Here is a 21922-nt window from a genome sequence, read left to right as displayed (position 1 = left end):
CAAGGTTTTGTTAGAGAGCTTTCAGATACTGCATTTACCTTCTCTATCTGGTAGCAATTCCTCTCCAACGGTTTTGTAACCCTGCAAGCTTGTAAGTACTTTGGTTTCAGCTTCATGGCGCTACCATTTGTGTTCTCTTAATGACGACAAAGTCACCTTGCTTGTACATGGTACTCTCCTTCCTTTTTTGTTAAAACTTATTGTTCTTTTCTTCCTGGATTTTTAGGATCTGCTGTTTAGCTTTCTGTCGCAGTCTTTCTCTTCCATCTGTGAAAATATCTCTTTCCTCTTGCATAAGTAATTTGTGAACTTCCAAGTCTTCCGTTATTCTCATCCGGTTACCAATCATTAATTGAAAAGGTGTACAATTTATGCTTCTTTGGTAAGTGCTATTCAAACAACGTTGAACTCTACTGACATACCTATACCACAAGTCTGGTGTTTCAATACACAGTTTTGTAAGAATTGAGATAATAGTTCTATGAATCCACTCTACTTGGCCGTTCCCTCTGAGTATCCCTGTTGTGATAATAATGTTCAGAAATTCTTCCTCTTCACAATACTGTTCAAACTCATTGCTCGTGAATTCAGTGCCGCGATCACTTATGATTCTATTGGGGTTTCCAAAGTTGACGGATTTTGAGTATTTCTATGGTCTCCTTACTTGTTGTGCTTTTCGTGGGAAAAATCCATACAAACTATATGAATACATCTACAATAGTAAAAAAATAGTGATATTGCTTCTTGGTTTCAGTCATTAGCCCTATGTGGTCAGTATGAAGGTATGTAGAGGCACATCTTCTTTCTCTATCGGGTTCAAAAATCCTTCCTGTTTTCCCTCCTTTTTGGTAGCTAAAATACAAGGATGTATATCCCGTCTTTGTGGTAACATGTATATATTACAACAAAGTCTTTTACTTTCTTATTTAAATCTTTGATAAAATAATCTTTGTTTACAAAGTCAATAATCTTTCTTTTGCCAAAATTTCCAATTCCATGCACTCTTCTTAGAAACAACTTCTGTTGTGTCTTGTAGAGTAAGAGCCTATGCACACGGCATATTTTATACGTGCCGAAGACGCGCGTATACGCGCCGTAAAGAGTGATAGTTTTAATTTTAGTTTTGATTGTTAATTTCAATTAATTTTTGAAAAAAAGTAGCTACATGAAATCCTATATAAGGTTCTTGCTTCAACGCGATGCTTGCGAGCGTTTGAATCGATTGACTACAGCGCAGATGACGCGCGTTTACGGCGCGTATAAAATATGACATGTGCAAAAGCTCTTATTTGTTTTCTATAAAATAATCTGAGTAGGTACCACACTTCATAATTCCCATAATGGCCTTCAGTCCTTCATCATTTTCTTGCGCAATTCTGATCTGATCATGCGTCTGTCTTGTTATCAACCCTGTGAATATTACATACGCAGATTTGCACTATTCCCGACGATTTCATTTTTTTCCACTTAAAATACTGTAATTTTTGTTTACAACTGCAACAAATATTGTTTGTTTTTGGTACATTATGATAAATTTACTATTTCTTTTTGTAACCTGATTGAGAGGCCTAACCTCTATGACACAATTATATTAAAGAACAAAGCCCAAATTCCGTACAGTCCTAGACCAGCTGTAAAAAAGTAGACGACTATCAATCTCAGATACAGGGTTTCATTATTTCCATATGGTTTCTAATTATACTGAATTTATATTTTATATACTTGGGAAAGTTGATTTAAATAACATTTTCTTGTTGGATTAATGTTAATAATGAACATTAACGGTACTTTGTGGTACAGACTTAAATATTATAATATATTTGAGTACACGTTAAAAACAATACTTAGATTATCTACGACAGTTACAGACAGAAACTTATGAAAACTGAAATGAGACAGAAAATTATGGTCGGCAGGCTTGCTGTTTACTTATAAATTAATTACGTATTCAAATAACACATAATGTTAAACTTCAAAAAATACCCGATACAAAATAGTGTACTCCAAAAAGACAATGAGCCCAACGCGCTGTAGTCTGTCTTTTTTGATGATAGAGTAAAATGACGGTTCATTGCGCAAAACTGTTGCCCGCTTGCAAGCAGCTAGAGGTTGCAGTCGATAAATATTCTATCGACTATCTCCTGAATGTAGGACACGCTTATGTACTAAATCTCTAAAATTCGGCACCAACATACGTAGTCGAACATATGTCGCCGGAGAGTTAGGAGCTTCATGCATTAGCCCGAAAGACGGCCAAATGTTTATCGTATAAACATATATGGGTGAAACATGGCGGTATATATATGAAGAAGAGTGATGATAGCGAATTAATTCTGATACAAGATCAAAATTGTTTAACTAATTTAATATAATTCTGTATCAACAACCTGTTCCATTTTTTTATGTTTTGCATTATGCACTACATATATTGCACTTTTCCATTTTTGGTTTCTTATGGTCCTCTATTACTAACACAGTCATGCGATGTATAATTAGTAACTATTCGGTACAGTTTTTATCTCCTTTATATATTTCATTTTAATATAGGTGTTAATATATTACGTTATGTTATCTTTGCTTATTACTATTTAAAAATTATGTATTTACTGGTTTTCGACAGAATTACTTTAAAGTATTTGAATTATTCCATTACGTTAACAATATCGAACTTGAATGGCTGGAAAAAAATCGTTGTCAACATTAGTCGTGCTTAATGTCCAATGTCTAAATGGAGGCAGAGATGAATTAATACGTACTATTGAGATTAATTGTCCTGACGTCCTGGCACTCACGGAAACACGACTTAATGAAAATTCGGACACTAAGTATTAGGATATAACAGGATATCGATTTATACATAAGCCGCGTGGTACACGTCGGAAGCGCGAAGGTGGAGGGATCGGATTTTATGTAAAAAACAGTTTACGTTGTCGCAGTATTGCTCTACCAAACACGGACCTTGAACTATTTAGTATCAAAATCAAACTGAGCAAATCAAAATGTGCAATATGTGTGTTTTATCGCCCTCCAACATTTAATTATAGTCATTGCATTGAGCAGCTCAATGATACGCTTTCTATATTGACACCACGTTTAGATCACGTATCAACAGGAGATATCAACGTTAACCTCTTGACCTCCGAAGGATTAAGTCAGCGTGTGTTTTTTGAGCTGCTGAGACAACATGAACTGTATCTAACCGTTACAGAGGCTACTCGGGTAACTCAAAATACAAGATCGTTATTAGATGTCATTTGTTGCAGTAAGTCGCTTAGGGCCAAAAATTTCAACAAAATTTTCAATCCAAATCCAAAAGTCTCCATCTAGAACTAACATATAGGCCATTTAATAACTTCCATATAGATACATATAAATATGCGTCATCCATTACTCCCTGGGATTGGGTCTTGGCGTATGATAATGTGGATTATATGGTAGAATGTTTCGAATATCTAATGCTCGGGCTGTTCGATCATTTTGTACCCGAACGTACCAGAACATTCCGTGCTCCACCAACACCTTGGATCACAGATAGCATAAGGGCCGTGATAGTAGACAGTGATATCTTCTAACGCTGCTGGAAATGACGGAATTTCGATGAAAATGATTCGCCTAACCGTACCACTCTCGTTGGTCGCGATAACAAGTATAGTGAACACATCATTAAAATAAGGAAAATGGAACTGCTATTATTAAACTGATCCCAAAAAAGTCTAATGTTGAGTCCATAAAAGATTTAAGACCAATAGGGTTGTTGCCGGCGTTATCGAAAGTGTTGGAAAGGCTGTTAACTCTAGGCTTCTTAAGTACCTTGAAAGTAATAATATTATTCCGTTACATCAATCGGGCTTTCGAAAAAGGCACAGTACCACCACTGCCTTATTGCACGTGGTGGATGAAATTCTTACGGCCTCTAACAATAATCTAGCTACTATTTTGACATTGTTAGATTATAGTCGCGCTTTTTTCTCTCGTGAGGAGTAACCTTGTTTATAAACTCAAACAATATGGGTTTACCGACCGTGTGCGTTCGTGGTTTAAAAGTTATTTTCGCAATAGAGCTCAAACCGTTGAACGTGCTGACCTTGATGGAACAGTGGTAAAATCAACAACTCTACCAGTACCGCGTGGTATGGTTCAAGGATCCATACTAGAACCGACTCTATATACCGCCTATACTAGCGACTTGCGTAAGTGCATGCAATCGGGTAGTGCACATATGTACGCGGATGACACATAAATCTTAATATGTGCTGAGCCACAGAGATATAAAATACAGCATTTCGAACACTTAATATGGACCTTAGAGGATGGAAAAAAATAAAAGATAGTCTAAGATATGGACTCGAGTTTGATATTTGATTGGTCCAAAAATAACGGGCTTTTATTGAATGCGCAAAAATGTTTTTTTTTTATATTGGCTACAAAACATCAGATTGGGTGTGTTCATGATGTGGGTCCTGCCATTATGATTAATAAACAGAGAATACCTGAGTCCATAACACCTAGAAACCTTGGTGTTTTGTTTGATGGCTCTCTGAACTTTGACAAATATGTGGATTCCAAAGTTTCTAAATGTTAAGGCCCATTTAGACGGAGAGAGTTTCTCGTCTCGAAGATACGATTATCGAAAGAATATAAAAAACTTTCCTCGTCTAAACATTTGCGATTATCGACCGTCCACGTGAGCGATAATCGCCTCGCCTTTCAATATTGAACGTTTCCATGTAAACAGAACTCGAAAGCAAAAATCGTATTTCGAGTTTCTGTGCCAGCTGTTTCTACCACGAGTGCAGTGCACGAGGGTGCTTTGATTATCACTGCTTTTCTAAGACAAGAATTAATTAAACGAGAACGAAAAAAATTTGGATTAAGAAATGTTATGATGTAATTAAATTAATATAATGTAATTTGAAAAAAAATAAAAATAAAAAAAAAATTTTTCTACAATGCAATGAATTTAATATTATCAGCAGTTCCAAATTTGAACGATTCTTGCGTCATTTCGATATTTCCATAGTCAATACCGCAGTAATCACTGAACTCGAATGGCGATTCTCGCACTCAAAACGATTGGAACCGATTTGTACGATAATCGTATGAACTTGAAGAAATGTCATACGAGATCGTGTTTAGACAAGTCGAAAACTCGTAAGCAAGAATCTCCTTACTACATATTTCTCTGTGTAAACAGTCGATGAGGCGATTAAGTTGCTTGCGAATCTCGTATGACATAATCGTAGGCGAGATTTTAGTTCTTGCCTGAATGTAAACATTATGATACGATAATCTTATGGCGATTATTGCTTACGATAATCGCCTACGAGTTTTCGTCACAAAGCGTGCGAGAAACTCTCTCCATCTAAATGGGCCTTTAGTTACGCTGCACTTAAACAACTATATAAAATAAGACTCTACTTAAGTACGGATTTAAGACGTAGGCTGAAGACTGTTTTGTCAATTGTCGATTATTGTGACGTCGTGTATGGTCCCTGTTTACAGAAAAGGGCAGCGAAGAAAACTCAAAGGGTCCAAAACGCATGTATTAGGTTTTGCTATACTGTTCCGCCAAGGTCGCACATTACCCCTTATCTTAATACCTATAATATTCTGAACATGACGAATAGGCGAATGTTGAAGCTTGGCAAACTTGTCTTTTTTTTTGAGAAATAATCCGACGCCCCGCATTTGGCAAATAAACTAGTTTGGAATGATAGAACAGAGGGCAGCACTAGTACGATACGCTATCCGAGTCTAAAATTATTATCGACTCCTAGATTACATTTATTTAGAAGCAGTTTCCGCTTTGCCGCTTCTAAATGTTGGAATAATCTTCCACCGCCAGTTAAAACATGCAATATATGTATAAAGACTGGCTGCTGAAACAACAGAAGACTTCGTGCTGTTGGTTGAAGGTAAAGTAGGTTCTGCTAAGTTAATATAATAATTGAAAATTTAATTGTAAGTAATAATATACATTTAAATTTTCTGCCTGTTCTATTCTATACGTATAATAAAATGCTTTTTAGACTTTTTTGCTGCATGGTCGGTGCGTGTATCATTTGTGGTTTTGTATAGGAATTGTAACTGGAATTTTTGTAGTATTTATATATAATAGTTTATAATTGCGATGAGTGAGGTGATTTTTTAGTTATATACTTAATTTGCAACTGTATGCGGCGGTGTTAACAGCGACAAATATATTTAACTTGCACTTTACATATATACAAGATGAAGCCTGAAAACCAGCAAATTGCTGAGGCAGTTACCTTTTCTTCAACACTGATTTAGATTTTAAACCACTATTGTAAGTTTTTATTCTCGTTGTTGTGTTGAAGCATAAAGTCTTTTTATTTATTTTATTGAAATACCCGAATTTGTTTTATTTGAATTATAATCGGTCCATTATTCGCCCAACTGCTGCATGCTGGGCACAGGTTCATTAAAATTTGATCTGCATTTAGAATTGTCTGTAAAAAATATAAAGAGGAGACATATTTTAAAGCTTTTTATTTTAATTTATATACAAAATCTAAACAAATATTATTATTATAATCAAGTCCGCCTGTTCTTATTGAAATTTATATGAAAAATAATTGATTTCGATCAGTGGCGAGGCGTGTAAATTTTTCTTGGTAAAGCCGAAGCTTTAACTTTTTGAAGAAATGAAAACACGTCAACAAAAATTTCTTTTTAGCACACAGGATAGTAGTTCACTTCATGTCACAGGTTAACTTATTGTACACATAAAATAACCATAGTTTTTATGCAACCCTTCGAGATACGAAAGTTTGATAGTAAACAAATTCATGAATGCTAAGTGTTGCTATTTTAATTACCTTCGAATTACCATGACCTTCTACCTACGTTCTATACGTAGCCTTATTAAAAAGAAACAGTGTGTAACACTATTTATCGTTAAGATTTACAAAATACAAATTAACCATATTTTGTGTTAATTAGCTATTATATTAATTTTGTTACATTATTTTAAGAAAATTTTAGATCTGGCAACGATTCTGACAAATTAAACTGTAATTTTTTGGAATAAGGTTTAAATTTATGTGAACGCTATTTGACTATAACCCGATTTATTCCGGCTTGTTGGCCGCCATTTCTTTAGATATTATAAAGCGAATTTTTGCGAATGTGTGCGTGTATTTTGATGGGACCGCGTAGATTTCATAAATGAAACAGAACCCGCAGATCCGCCGGCTTACCTCGAGCTGATTGGTTGAGATGCATCGGGACAAGTTATTACGCGTTTATTATTGAATATTTTGAATATGTTTTTAAGTGTATAATTTTAGGCAAGCCGGTGGAAATCGAGTTATATGGACGCCTTGCCACTGATTTCAATACTAGTAGCCCAACTGTCAAAATTAAAATAAAGAAGGCATTAACGCAGTTGTGTTAAAACAAAACTAGTAACCATTAGAAAACGTCGTAATTCACAATTTTATCAATATAACTGTCGATAACAATTAATTACACGACTTTAAATTTTTATGAAAACTGGCAACCCTGCAAATGTCATTTTACCCCGTTTTCAAAAAAACCTATTTGCCATTCCGCTAGGAAAAAGAAAAAAAGAAGAAGACACATTATAGTTCTACAGTAAGTAGTTGAAGATCTGGACAGTCTGCAGACTGTTATTGTAACATAATTGTTACAATAACAGTCAGTAACAAGATATTGTAATGTCAGATTTCCATAGTATAACATGCTATTGAAATGTCGTCAGATTTCCATAGTACAAATTTAAAGCGTTCGGACAAGTGGAAGTAAAATAAATACTACTTATGGTTAATATCCTTATGCTAACTGGGAAAAGAGATGATGACCTTTAAACAGCTGAACGTATCTCCATCAAACATAGCCAAGAACCAACGAAATTATTTTAATTAGCCTCCAAATAAAAAAGTGTCCATCCGTTTGTGAACAGATACACAAAGACTTCAAACTTTTATAACTGCCGTCATTTTGCGTGAGGACTTAAAAAGAGTATTTGTGTCATTTTGGAACGGAGTTTGTATGGATATAATTTTGTTTTAATCACGTCGGCATAATAATAATGTAAAAGTGGATTTGGCAGAATCATCAAATATATCATGTAATTAAAATAATAAATCCCAGCGTAGTTGTTTTGTTTTAAGTATTTATTTATAATAATGTTTCACTTTCAGGTGCCGCGACCCGCCTTAAGAAATCACACAATTATTCGGTCGATATGACGACCCAGACGTCTCAGTTTACGTTGGAGACTAGACCGATATTGATCCACGAGAACTCGACCTCCCAATATTGCGATGTTTCGACGACGACCGAACTAAACGCCCCCCAACCTCTGCACTTTTTCGTTAATACAATAAGTCCGACAGAATATCACCAAACGGACTCCACCGAAACGACATGCAATGTCCAAAACCTCAAAGATAACAGCAATATCAGCGAGACAAACGTTCCAAAACCAGTTTCATCAGAATTAGGTAAATTAACGTTAATGATTTTACTCTTCGCATCATTCATCATCCATGAACATGAATGCAATGACTTTTTTAACCACACAAAATTTTCGGTTAATTTAAAATTTATGCGTACGACGAACCAAAAATGGTTCAAATTTCTCAAAGGCATCGAGTATATAACCAGAAATAGAGACGAAATAAGGGCCATATATTCCTGGTTTACACATTAGCGATATAGCTTTTGTAAATATCAACTCCCGTTTGCTCTGAAATATAGACAGGCCAACTACTGACCTGTGTGTACGTCTCCGTATATTCCAAACAATATTCTGTATTTATTGTAATAAAGATAATATCTCGTAACAATGCCGTGCTGTTCTATTCGGTGGTGTGGGAAAAATAGCAAAACATCTAATTACAAAACAAACGGAATCACATTTCATCGATAATTAAATATTGAGTATGTAATTTTGCAATTTTCATCCATTATAGCAAAGCTCAAGTTAACTGGTCAATTTGAAGTGAATCAGTTGACGACACCCGTCAATTGTTTCGAACTCGGGCTAGCCAATCGGAGCGCAGTTGTCACAGTAATGATAAAGCAGAATAGTTTTCAAACAAATTAAGTTAAGTCTCTATTTCTGGCTATATACTCGATGATCAAAGGTGTCATAGACCAAACTAGTCAAAAAATATGTCAAATAGGAAGGTCATATTTCAGTAATAGGCATGTAATAGGTATAAAATTGGGCTGTCCTTATTACAGATATAATCGCGATTTCTAGAATATCTATGAAATATTAGATTTCGAGTTCTTAGGTTTTCGCGATTGTTACACATAGGAAATGAAACTACATATTTTTCCGGATTTAAATCGCGTATATTTGTTTACACAAAGTAAAAGGAGGAAGTTCTCAATTCGACTACTTTTTTTGTATGTATGTTACGTGTAAGCTGAATATATTTATGAACCGATTTTTATGATTCTTTTTTTGTTGGAAAGAGGGTACCTTAGTGGTGCTCTCTGCCATAAAATAATAGTAAATAGAAGTATAAATCATATTTATTAATCATAATTAAAAGTCATGGATAAAGAGAGTCTTAATACATAGCTGACAAATGACCACCCATCTTATTCCGATTCGAATGTCATAAATTCTATTAAAAACCTGAAATTTCACAGATGTTCTAAAAATGGCGATTATTTATGAAATTACTATTACTATTATTATAACCAAATTTTATACCTATTACTGAACAAGTAATATTAGTTCCTCCTATTCGACTGTTTTTTATTACTCGGTCTGTCGATATCCTGTCTAAACAGACCGTTGCATAGGGTCGTGAAAAAAATTGTGTGATTGTCAATGTATTATCACAGATTATGTTCTGCGGTATGATGACGATAAATAAACATTGATTCATATCTGTGTTGGTTTTGTAGTGCCCAATTTATTACAATTGGTGTAATCTATTCGACATAATCCATAATATATTTTTTCTAGGTGACGAAGTACAGAAAGAAGCTGACTGCCCGGAGCCATTTTCCCAGCCGTCAACATCTAAGGGTAAGTCTAACCTAGAGTTGGGTCATGAAAAAAAATCCATTTTGAAAAAAATCATCGTCATAGCCCTTTTTTTTCCTATTTTTTCCCACATTTGACAGTGACTTTAGTAATTTATTAAAAGGTTAATTGTAAGTTAAATAAGCTAGTATACCACTTTTATTTTTTATTGATTTAACACACATTTCAACAGCATTATCAAGTACATACAGTAATGTAAAAACCATATCTGGTATGACTCAATACTTAAGATAAATTTATTTCAATATAACTAATTCACTGGCCACCCAAAGGCGGCCGCGGGTACATTTCGGACGCTGGAATTTTCGTAATGTACGAGTTCATATCGACTCTGGAAAGGTAAAACGTCTAACGTGCATTTGGAAAATATTACAGGAGAGCGATTTAAAGCATTTTTTGAAGTTCTAGTTTTATTTGTTGTATGGGAAAGCTGCAACTTTCTAGTTTTCCATATAATAAATAAAATTAGAGTTATGATTTTTATTTTAAAGAAATTACTTCAAGTGCCTCTCCTGTAATATTTTCCAAATACACGTTAGACGTTTTACCATTCCATCGTCAATGAACCCAGCTACACTGAAACGCGTGGCGTGGGCGGTGGCAATGCGGTGCGGGGGCGGTGCGGTGCGGTCCGGGGCCGAACCGCCCCCGGACCAGTTCCGACCACACCAGGCCGGACCCGCTGTATCGCCTCTGTGTAGCCTGAGCTTAAATGTAATAAAATTCAAGGAACACAAATGTAAATAAAGCTATGATTGTAATAAAATAACCAATAAGAAAAGCTATACATTTTAATATTAGAACCTAATGTGTAACTGCGGTGCCTAAACGAAGTAAATTTGTATCTGTATTTTAGGCATCGTTTTGCGCATATTTATTTATATTACAGCTTAAAAACAAAATTTCTATATTTAAATATAGTTTTTTCTATACTTAAGATTAGTTGTAAATTAATGGTTATATCAAAATAATTATGAAGCAACTTCCCGCAAGCGCTCTTGTTTCATTGTAAGTTTTACTCTAAAGCCAGAATTTGACGTTCTTTTTATATCCCATTTTATTCATTGCGAAATAACGCAAAGTTGAAATTTAAAGTAAACGATTGTACCGAGGAAGCAAAAGAATCTATGCGAGTGTGCTGTGCGGAGTTGTGTACGAAATGAAAAGGTATCGAGTCGTCTGTGGTTGGTTCAAGTACGGAATGATATGGAGTAATTGTGTGCTTTTCAAAATTATTTGTTGGATAAACAGTTGCCGAACAGAGAGGAAATCACACTCGTTGATGAGTTTTCTAGTTGGGTAATCGAAAGGACGAAAGTTGATGAGTAGTAGCAACGATTCAGAGAGGGCTAAATACACTGATTTGAGAAGGGCGCTACTAGCCGCATATCTTAAATTAAAAGTCCTTGAAAGACCAAGTACAAAGACACGACGCAAGCACATAGAAAGATTCGTGAGGTCCGTTGGTTCGTTCCGTGGCTTAGTTGGTATAGCGTCTGGCACGGTATGCAAGAAGACGTCGGTTCGAATCCGACCGGATCGAAGGAATTTTTTCCGAGTGTTTTTTCTGAGTGTTCGATCTTTGTATTAATAATTATAACAAACTAGTGGCGTAATTTCACAAAAAAATAATTGAATATCAATTCAATAAAAATTTAATTAAATTAAACTGTCACAAAAACGAACTCGAAAACTTACAAGTGAATCTATACATAAAAATCAGTAGAGGGGCGCGCGAAGACGTTACAGCGTTGCACTGCACGCAGTTTATGGACATATTCCAATATCCTGACTTGGACATAAACCCATTTTAGAAGATCAGTAATCCAGCGTCAGTTGACGAGTGCCTTTAGTCATTTCACTCGATTGGATATACTTAACGACAATCTTGTTTGATAACACTATCACATAGCAAGTGGTGTCGTATATCTATGTGCTTGGACCTGGAATAATAGTGTGGAGAGCGCAACTGTTTGTTGCCGGTGTGCCTTCTATCATCGTCGTTACTGGCCCAATCAGCATCACAATAGCCATGTATTGTTTCTTCTTCTGAATTCAATTTGTAAGTAAAGGCATAGTTTTCAGTATATTTCAATTATCTCAAAACACGCTTCAGTGCCACCCAATGCTGCATTATGGAATTAAATTTCCTTAGGGTGTTTATTGCATACGACACTATCTGAGCGCTACCGTCGATGTCGGTGCTCTCAGTTGTAGGCACTTATCCCGTAACCTTATCCGAATGACGGGAAAAATCATTACCTATTCTAAATACGTGTTGTATACGTAATACGCCCCGCGTCTTCGATTTCGCTGTGGCACGCTTGGTTTTCATATAGGTCGTACTTGTGGCGTCTATTTTTAGATAATACGTCTGTGTTCGGATGCTCACACTAGAGGGCACAACTCAAAACATTGTGAAAATACCTACCCATATAACAGTAAAAAAAATAATGAACCAACATCCTCTAAATAAACATCATGTTGAAAACAAATAAGTTATTTTTAACAATTAGGTAGCTAAAAATTATTGTGTTAACAATGGATCACTAACTCCAAAGATAAAAGTTTTCTTAGTTTAGGAGCCAGGGAATAGTTTAATTGTTACGAAAAACTGTACCTATGCAACCACCAAGTGATATTTCGACGCCTCCTACGTAAAGTATCGTATGTCGAAATTGCCAAGTTTACAGGGGAGTGTTTTAAAGTTCTCCGTTTCATTCGGCAAAGCTTGTTACTCACATAGAGTGATCATCTAATAGATCATTTAGCCGATATCTAGGATTTTATGATACTCAACGTGTGTAACGAAATTTGCCGAACAAAAGTGAGGAATCTGAAGTCACGTGTTATGCTTATTTCAGTGAATTCAGAACTTTAAAAGGCTCCCCTGTAAACTTGGCAATTTTGACATACGATACTTTACGTGGGAGGCGTCGATTTACGCGAATAAATATTATTATTATTGAAATAAATCTTTGCATAGTTGCTTACTTGTAAATGTTTATTTATACTCGTATATCTGAAAGAGCGTTTTAGCTTTCTCAGGTCTCAGGATAAACCCTGTCGCTCTCTCGTTAGGTCCCAGTTATCTTTACCATCATTCAATTCCTGTTTTTATTCTCACTACTTCACTGTTCATGCGTTTAGACTTTGGAATGCATTTCCCATTACAGTTCATGATAGTAAATCCTTAGCAAATTGAGAGTTAGGAGGACTATTCATCGACTTTCCATCCATTTTATAAGTATTATAGTACGAAATATATATTTGTCCTAAATATTTATTTATATAGTTTTACTAATTTAATGTTTTTGATATTGTAGTTGTTGTCTCCTGTATTTATATCTGCAGGAAGAAATTTCTGTTAGAAACAGCAGTACATTCTGTTTGTTTTTTGTCATTGTTACTAAATGTGTTTTTCCTGTGCGATAAATTATTAAATATATAAATAAAATTTGTATATTTTTCGAGTTGTTAGGTTTTCGCGATTATTACATAGGATATGAAACTATTGTTTCGAATTTAAATCGCGTATATTTGTTTTTCAAACAAACCAACGTTTCGGGCCTTTTACAGGTCTCATGGTCACGGTTGAATGAAGTGACAGTCATAAGCCAGTTATGTCTAATATTAATGCAAACCACCCTATTTTTTCACTATAGTTACAAAAGTTATTAATTAAATACCTTATTTTTTATTTTACAAAGAAACGTACCAATTTACGCTACGTTACGTTTTATAAATTATTTTATTGAATGAATTTTTATTAAGTGAAATTTATTATTAATTAATAACAGAAATTAGAATAAATTAAACATATTAATGAATACTGAAATCTTATGTCTGTTTGGGATTTTTTTATCACAGGAAATACTGGATCCCAAACTGTTGAAATTAGGATGTTTTTTTAATTTCAATGGCCTCTCGCAGCATCCTGGGTAGATAACGGACTTCTTTTGCAAGGACCTGGGGTTTGTTAAACTTCATTGAATGTGTAGGTTTATCTATGACTTGCTCGCAGACTGCTGACTTGTTTACGCGACAGTTGTTGCCGATATTTTCATCGGGCCCTTTGCAGGTCCCATGATTGGTTTGTTTGAAAAAACAAATATACGCGATTTAAATCCGGAAAAATAGTTTCATTTCCGTTGTACATTTTACTTTCAGATGATGCGACTCTTGTTGAAATATATGATACCAGCCTTAATAAATCACAAAATATTTCGGTCGATATGACGACCCAACCGTCTCAGTTTACGTTTGAGGCTGAACCGATATTAATACACGAGAACTCGACGCCCCAATATTGCGGAGTTGCTACTACGACCGAGGGATACAACATTCAACCGGTACCGGTTTTCTATATCGTCCAAACAACGTTACAAACGAGTGATAGTCAAGCTCCGCAACAATATTATCAATCGGACACTGCTCAGCAGCTCTGCATCGATAACATTGACGAAAATAATATCACAAGCGATCCAACATCCAATTCACCTGAATCAGGTAAATCAACGTTATACTAAACGCAAACTAGGATGATCCTTGTGACATTTCATTTGACGTTTGTCATAGGGATGAGGTAAAATCGATAGATTTTTTAGTGTTATTTGATTTTTGAAGTAAAAGTTCTCTCTTATAGTTTATTTTCTGACTTATTCATAACGACGCATATATGTGTGAAGTGTTTTGTATTATGTTGAAGGCATAAAATACACAACTATAATATCAAATGCAATTTCAATAGATATTTTTGACAATTTCAGTTTCAAAAAGGAATAACACTGACATGTTAATTCATTGCATATGATTAATATTCATGCTTTAAGAATGAGAGAAGCTCTATACACTTATTCATTAAATTATCGAAACCTTTATCGATTTAGCTCATCTCTAGTAAATGCAGTGTCATGGAGTAACCATTGCACATTGTCGTAAAATTTTATAAATTTATGAAAAAAAAATCGCTCACTTTTGTTACAAAGAAACATTAATTTGGTGTTATTTTACTTTAATTTAGAGTATTTATTTAAGTAAAGGCTTTTTACAAGTTTCGCTTCATTTAGAAGTACTGTTAGATAATTTTCCGAAAATTTTTAAGTACTTGTGGAATTTTTTTTTTTAAGTAGTTGGAAAAATGGGAATGTTGGAAAAATATAATTCCAAGGCTCATATTATGTTGTTTGTTTAGAAATTTCTTTTAAAGTTTTATTTAGCATGAATTATAAAATAAAATTGTATAGCTACGTGTATATAAAATTGTAAATAAGTTAGAACAAAACGTGATTTAAACTTATTGTGTCCAGTACTATATATATACTTACTTACTTAACAGCGAAAAAGGAAAATCATAGGTAAAAAGAAGTTTATATTTTGTTAGTATCTTCAACATTTGACAGGTGTCATCTGTCAAATGTGGAAAAATGTGGGAAAATTTACTCGGAAAACATTTATCTGAAAAATGAATGTTCGGAATATTTATTTTTTTGAAAAATATATTTTTTTCAAATTGGAAATTTTTCCATCATCCACTATTTAGAAGCGGGGTTTATGAATAGTTTATGTAAATTGTAATTGTTGCACGTTACAAGGTTATATTGTGTAGATTTTTATGAACTGTCACAGGAATCATCCTGGATTATTTTTAATGTAATAATTTTGCTTTTCGTATAAATATTCCATGAACATGAAAGCTATTACATTTTTTGCCCCAAACAAAATCTGCAGCCCGTTTAAAATTGATATGTATGAGGAACCCAAAATCATTCATGTTCTTATACAGGGTGTCTCAGACCGAATGAAAAAAAAAATTCGAATGGGGTTATCCTTAGTAGTACAGAAATTATCGCTGTTTTTAGAATATGTGTGAAATTTAGGGTTGTTCATAAAATCTAAGACATTGTGAAGACAGTTTTTGTTTATTTCTTTCATATATCTTGAATTCGGCTCATACGGTTAAAAAAAATGAATTGGTGAGTTTGTGCACATTAATGCAAAAACTACCTTTAGTATTCACGATGGGTTCATTGTGAATAGTCAAGGTAATTATGTAATTAAATATAATAGGCGTAGAATTTGATTAAGTAACATATTTCACTTGGGGCTATTTTAAAAACATTGTTTATGCCAGGCATTAACAGAATAATATTTAAGAGAAAGAACCGTCATAGCTGTGCGAACTATTAGAGAGGACCGTCAAGCATTTGGAAATTTACGTTGGAACTTTTTAAGGCCGAACGTTGTTGTTTATGCATTTCTTTACCAGGACGCCATTTTGAAAATTTATTGTAAATTTTGAAATGAAGGGATACAATTATAGTTTCAACAAATAAAGTATTTTTGTCTTTCACATAACCGTTTTAGTTTAATAAAAAAAAAATATAAAGTTATTTTTGGTCAATTTTCGATGTTGATACGAAGAATCTTAACTTGAAATTGTTCCCATAAAGCTAAAAGTCTTCTGCAAAACTTTTCTAGGTTCATTTTTACATTAATGTGCACAAACCCTTCTGTACATTTTTTTCAGACCGTTGTTAAGCAGTTAGGCAAACTGTTTCATAGGGTTGTGAAAAAAATTGTGTGATAGTCAATATGTTAACGCTTCACTTCGTTTTTTTATTGTTTCAGATTGTGTTCTGCGGTATGATGACGGTAAATAAACATTGATTCCTATCTGTGTTTGTTTTATAGTGCCCAATTTATTACAAGTAGTGTGATTACACTCTGTTCTTGCCGGCATTATCCATATTTTTTTTCTAGATGACGAGGAAGTACAGAAAGAAGCCGACTGCCCGGTGCCATTTTCCCAGCCGTCGACGTCCAAGGGTAGGTCATACCTAGTATTGGGTCATGGAAAATTTTCCATTATGAAAATAATCATATATTCTATAAAACAAATTTTTAACAAAGACCCGATAGAGCCTGACGCGTGTTATAAAACCGGTATTTTCATGTTACCATTTCATAAACCAGTATTTCTTGTTTGGCACAGGTATTTTCACGTTCATAATTTAAAAAAACCAGTTTTATTCCATGTTGTACAGAAACCAGCCTGAGTAATGGAGTTTTGAGTACTTTTAATATTTTTCATGCAACATGTTTTTTTAATACTTGCATTTATCTTTTTACTAGTGTTATTTTCAAGTAGCTTCTGCTAGTGATTTCGTTGGCGTCCCGGGTTCAGTATGAGAAGTGAGAGGACTCAGTGAATAGTCTATGTTTTGTGTCCTATAATACCAGAAGCTAGTGCGAAGGTCTGATAAAAATGTTCCCCACTATGTGCCACCCTATGTTATAAACTAATCCGCCATCATCATCCTCCTCCTGGCTTCCTTCTCGAAATTGTGTCTACCTAACTGCAGAATCTGCCCGAGGTAAATGTATTCGGAAACAACTTCAAGAAGGTAGCCATTTACGACTATGGGTCTCGGATCAATGTGATCATTGATCGTGACTTTGGTCTTGTCCAAGTCCAATACGTCGTGAAGCGGACGCTGGACCGTCCAGCATCTGTTGTAGCGCCTCCAGCGACTCCGTCATTAGGACTGTGTCATCTGCAAATCGTAAGTGTGAGATGTACACGCCGTTTATGTTAACGCACATACTTTTCCAATCCAGCGTCTTAAACATATCCTCCAATGCGGCTGTGAACAGTTTCGGGGATATGACATACCTCTGCGCAATTGGATGGGTTTAGACTGCTGGTCCTGTACTTGGACACTCGTAGTGGCGGCATTATACAGACATCTCAGCGCTTCGATTCAACGATAGTCCACTTGGCATCGCTGCAAGTATTCCAAGACAGCCCAGTTTTCGACGGAATCAAAAGCGTTCTCATAGTCCACAAAGGCTAGTGACAGGGGCCGATTATACTATTCTGACTTCTGTATAATGTGCCTCACTGTGTGCGTGTAGGGTGCCGTATCCCCGTCGAAACCCGGCCTGCTCCGGAGGCTGAAGCTCGTCAAGTCTTCTGGCGAGACTTATATACGTGGCTCAGGAGTGAGATGGGTAGTTTTTAAGTGAAGATTTATCTCCTTTTTTGTAAAAGAAAACTACAATACTCCTGTTCCAGGTTTCAGGAGTTCTCCCACATTCAATGACGGAGTTAAACAGGTTCTCTAGTTTCTTAATGACCGGAACTCCTCCGAATTTCAGAAGCTCTGAAGTAACTCCGTCTTCACCGAGGGCTTTTCCATTTTTGAGCTGTTTTAGAGCCAATACAATCTTGTCTCGGCTGATATCTGGTAGGTCGTATGGTATTGCGGCACATCAGGGCGGCTCTAGGATCGTAGTTCTGGTGTAGGGTACGAGGAACATCTGCAGCGTATAACCGGCCATGGAAGTTTTCTATCTCGCTACAATCGCGTGATTCGTATCTGTGTTTTGTTTTATAGTGCCCAATTTATTACAAGCAGTGTGATTACACTCTATTCTTGCCAGCATAATCCATATTTCTGTTTTGTCTAGATGTCGAGGAAGTACAGAAAGAAGCCAACTGCCCGGTGCTATTTTCCCAGCCGTCGACGTCCAAGGGTAGGTCATACCTAGTGTTGTGTTATGGAAAAATTTCCATTATGAAAATAATCATATATTCAATAAAACAAATTTTAAAGAAATATCCGATAGAGTCTGCCGCGTGGTACAAAACCAGTATTTTCATGTTATCAATGCATATACCAGTATTTCTTGTTTGACAAAGGTATTCACCTTCATAATGTAAAAAATAATTTAACCAGTTTTATTTATTAATGGAGTTTTGAGTACCTTTAATGTTTTTCATATATATTTATATATATGTTTTTATTACTTGCATTAATCTTTTCACTAGTGTTATTATCACGTTTCTAATATGGATTAGCTTATAACGTAGGGTGGCACATAGTGGGGAACATTTTTATCAGACCTTCGCACTAGCTTCTGGTATAGGACACAAAACATAGACTATTCACTGAGTCTTCTCACTTCTCATACTTAGTCCTGGACGCGAACGAAATCACTAATATGGAAATCACTTATAAGTTAATCCATATTAGACACTATTACACTCTAATCCATAGTATAAAAAAATGTGGAGAGTTTGCTTTAATCTAGATAAATAGTAGCAGTAGAGTAGCGCTAGTTGCCAACACAAACGTTTCCAGTTTTTTAAAAGAATGACATTGATGAGAGAGAGTTGAGACGAAGTATCACAAGATAGCGTGCAGTGAAGCTTGAGTACCAGTCGGCTGCGGCTTGGTGTGCACATTCGCCGCTGTCATTTTGTCATAGTCAGGTACTATTGAACAAGTACACTGTTGGTTCCTACCACATTAGTATTTACCGGTAGTAGTGGTATGGTCATAAGGGATTCCGTAAACAAAGAGCAGTCGGTTAATCGTTTTCTGTTTTTTGTAATGTATTGCGTGGTGCGTTGGACGGTGTCATGCAGCGTTTCAACAGCATCGGTTATAGTATGAGATTGAATTATACAGAAATGAACACTTGACTGACCATGTTTTGTTTTCTAATGCCAAAATCATGGGTGTACCGGTAGTTATGGTACAGATACTCCAACAATTGCAATTTCCGGATTTTTTTATGATACCCAGTAACGGGATGACTAAGTCATGCGCCTGGTGTTAAGCGACACGCCTGTCCGTAACAGTTGCAGTGCCACTAAGAGCTTTAAATCGCAAAGATCTCGGGCACTCCCACTGCGCCCGTCACCCTGAAATACAAGTTGACAAGTCCCACGTCTCTGTAATTTCACCAGCACCCTTACCCTTCAAAACTGGAACGCAGTAATGCTCACATTACTGCTTGGCAGCAGAAGTTGAAGAAGAAGAAGAAGTTCGTCTAGGGAAGTGCTGCCATTTTACCTAAATGGCAGCACTTCCTTAGACGAACTTTTTCACAAGGAGCTCTACTGCTACAAAATATTATCTAGCTCATTCCCAAGTGCTTTATTACGCTTACAGAGTTATTTTTATCGGTTATGAAGTACCGACGAATTGTATCGCAATTACCCTATAACAATTTGTTTGTTACAGTTGACCACGTACAGCAAAATAATAGCGGGACGGCTTCAGATATCATGCACTCTGAAACTGTTTCTGAGCCGTTGACTTCGTCAGGTACGGGCTACCTACTCATACGTAATTCATAGTGTCTTATTGATTTACGAAATTTATCACAAATACACTTTTAACTCGAGAGCTTTACCACTCACAAACTTTTTGATTTTAGAATCCTCTCTTCCGGCGGTTCCCGGACCATCATCCTCAAAACCAAGAATCTCTAAAGGTAATTTTTTTGTTTATTTGCATTTTTTTTAAGGGCACTTAACCGATCTGTGATTAAAGACGATAATTTCACTAAACTTTTCGAATGCTACATACATACTTAATACTTTTGTATATCTGACTGGCCCCTCTGTGAGAACTGAGAGAGCCTATATTGTTATTTAAATTTCGTTTTATCTTGTTACTAATACAAACATTGGTTTTACAAATTGTTTGTTTAGAACTTTACTAATAAGTATTTTATAAACTTTCTCCAAATGGTACACACTCAATGTGTACATACGTCTTTTCAAGGTGTCTTTCTTTCCTGTACCCCACAGACGGTGGGGTCGGGCTCGGGGTCGGCCTACGGTACGTGATCGGGTTTAAATTACGGTGTTTAGGCTGTGTTTATGTTTATGCTCTTCGGTGGCACAGCGGTTAGTATTATCGGCGCTTTATGAGGAGGTTACGGGTTCAATTCCCGACTTGGGCTAATTTAAGAAACGAACATTTTAAAGTTGTTTCTGATGAGAGTGTTGCCCTAAGGGTTATCGTTGTTCTGACACTCAGAGCACGGGACATTCCCTAGTATGAGACCAGAAAATTGGTATGATTATCTGGTATTACTATTATAATATATTTTTCTCTAAAATAATTCTATCCTGTTTGGCATAGCTTCCAAGAAAAAGGAATCTTTCAGAGAGATGGTGGGGATACAACAAAGCTGCGCTATAAGTATGTTATTTACATTACATTTTTAACAGTTGTGAGATCTTGTACTACTGTAATACAGTGTCCATACATTTTTTTTATAACATCAAGTGACAACAAGTGTAACAAGTCGTGGGCCTGATGGTAAGCTACAGGCCTGTCCGTAACAATTACAGTGCCTCTCAGAGCTTTAAAATGCAAAGATCTGAGGGGCACTACCACTGCGCCCGTCACCCTGAGACATAAGTTGACAAGTCCCATGTGCCTGTAATTTCTCTAGCACCCTTACCCTTCTAAATCGGAACACAGTAATGCTGACATTGGCGTTAGAAATAGGTAAGGTAGCAGTACTAACCTAACCACTGCTACCAATTACCTACGTACGGTGGCGTGAGAACGCTTCGAGCTTCGCTCTCGGCTGGTCCTCGGCAAATGGCTTCGCTACTTTTGACTTTAGTGTAAAAAATGGAAATAGCTCATGAACGGCGGCCATATTTAAAAATCGTAAAAACATGTTTTAATCGCAAATTATTATCACGCAATCCTAGAAATGTTTACCTGCCAATTTTCAGCCCGATCAAAGCAAATTGAAGCCATTTATATCGAAAAAAAAAACGCTTAATTGGTGGCTATATCGAGAAACGGCGGAAACGGAATTTTTATCTAAATTAAGGATTGAAGCGTGCCGATTTTCAGACGGATTAGAACATTTTTGCTGCCAAAAAACGCTTGCATGGCAATCATATTAAGAAATGACGAAAAATATATTTTGACCGCGAATTATTATCAAACACCCACGGAGAAACCCACGTGCCAATTTTCAAAGGCATCTGAGCAAATTACTTTATAAATAGAAATATCGAACCCAGTCACGAATCGTGAAACTTAC

The 21922-nt window shown here is 35.7% G+C and overlaps 1 protein-coding gene across 7 annotated transcripts in view; it reads left to right on the top strand.

The window, feature by feature from the left end:
- Window positions 1–8190: 8190 nt before the first annotated feature.
- LOC113239234 (protein Jumonji) overlaps window positions 8191–21922 on the top strand; it is a 34197-nt gene continuing 20465 nt past the window's right edge. For 2 of the 7 annotated variants that reach the window (XM_026476146.1, XM_026476145.1), the window contains exons 1-9: window positions 8191–8489; window positions 9974–10036; window positions 14225–14563; window positions 16685–16708; window positions 16817–16882; window positions 18527–18592; window positions 20089–20172; window positions 20285–20341; window positions 20998–21057. In XM_026476146.1, coding sequence (XP_026331931.1) covers window positions 8231–8489; window positions 9974–10036; window positions 14225–14563; window positions 16685–16708; window positions 16817–16882; window positions 18527–18592; window positions 20089–20172; window positions 20285–20341; window positions 20998–21057 — 1018 coding nt within the window. In that variant the 5' untranslated portion in view covers window positions 8191–8230. The remainder of the gene's footprint in view (window positions 8490–9973; window positions 10037–14224; window positions 14564–16684; window positions 16709–16816; window positions 16883–18526; window positions 18593–20088; window positions 20173–20284; window positions 20342–20997; window positions 21058–21922) is intronic. The other 5 variants (XM_026476148.1, XM_026476147.1, XM_026476150.1 and 2 more) reach the window with 4 other exon arrangements.

This window comes from Hyposmocoma kahamanoa, unplaced genomic scaffold, assembly GCF_003589595.1.
Source record: "Hyposmocoma kahamanoa isolate Upper Pololo Valley unplaced genomic scaffold, ASM358959v1 99702, whole genome shotgun sequence".
Classification (NCBI taxonomy): domain Eukaryota; kingdom Metazoa; phylum Arthropoda; class Insecta; order Lepidoptera; family Cosmopterigidae; genus Hyposmocoma; species Hyposmocoma kahamanoa.
Note: the sequence above shows the minus strand (reverse complement) of the source record. Positions and strands in the feature narration are given on the sequence as shown.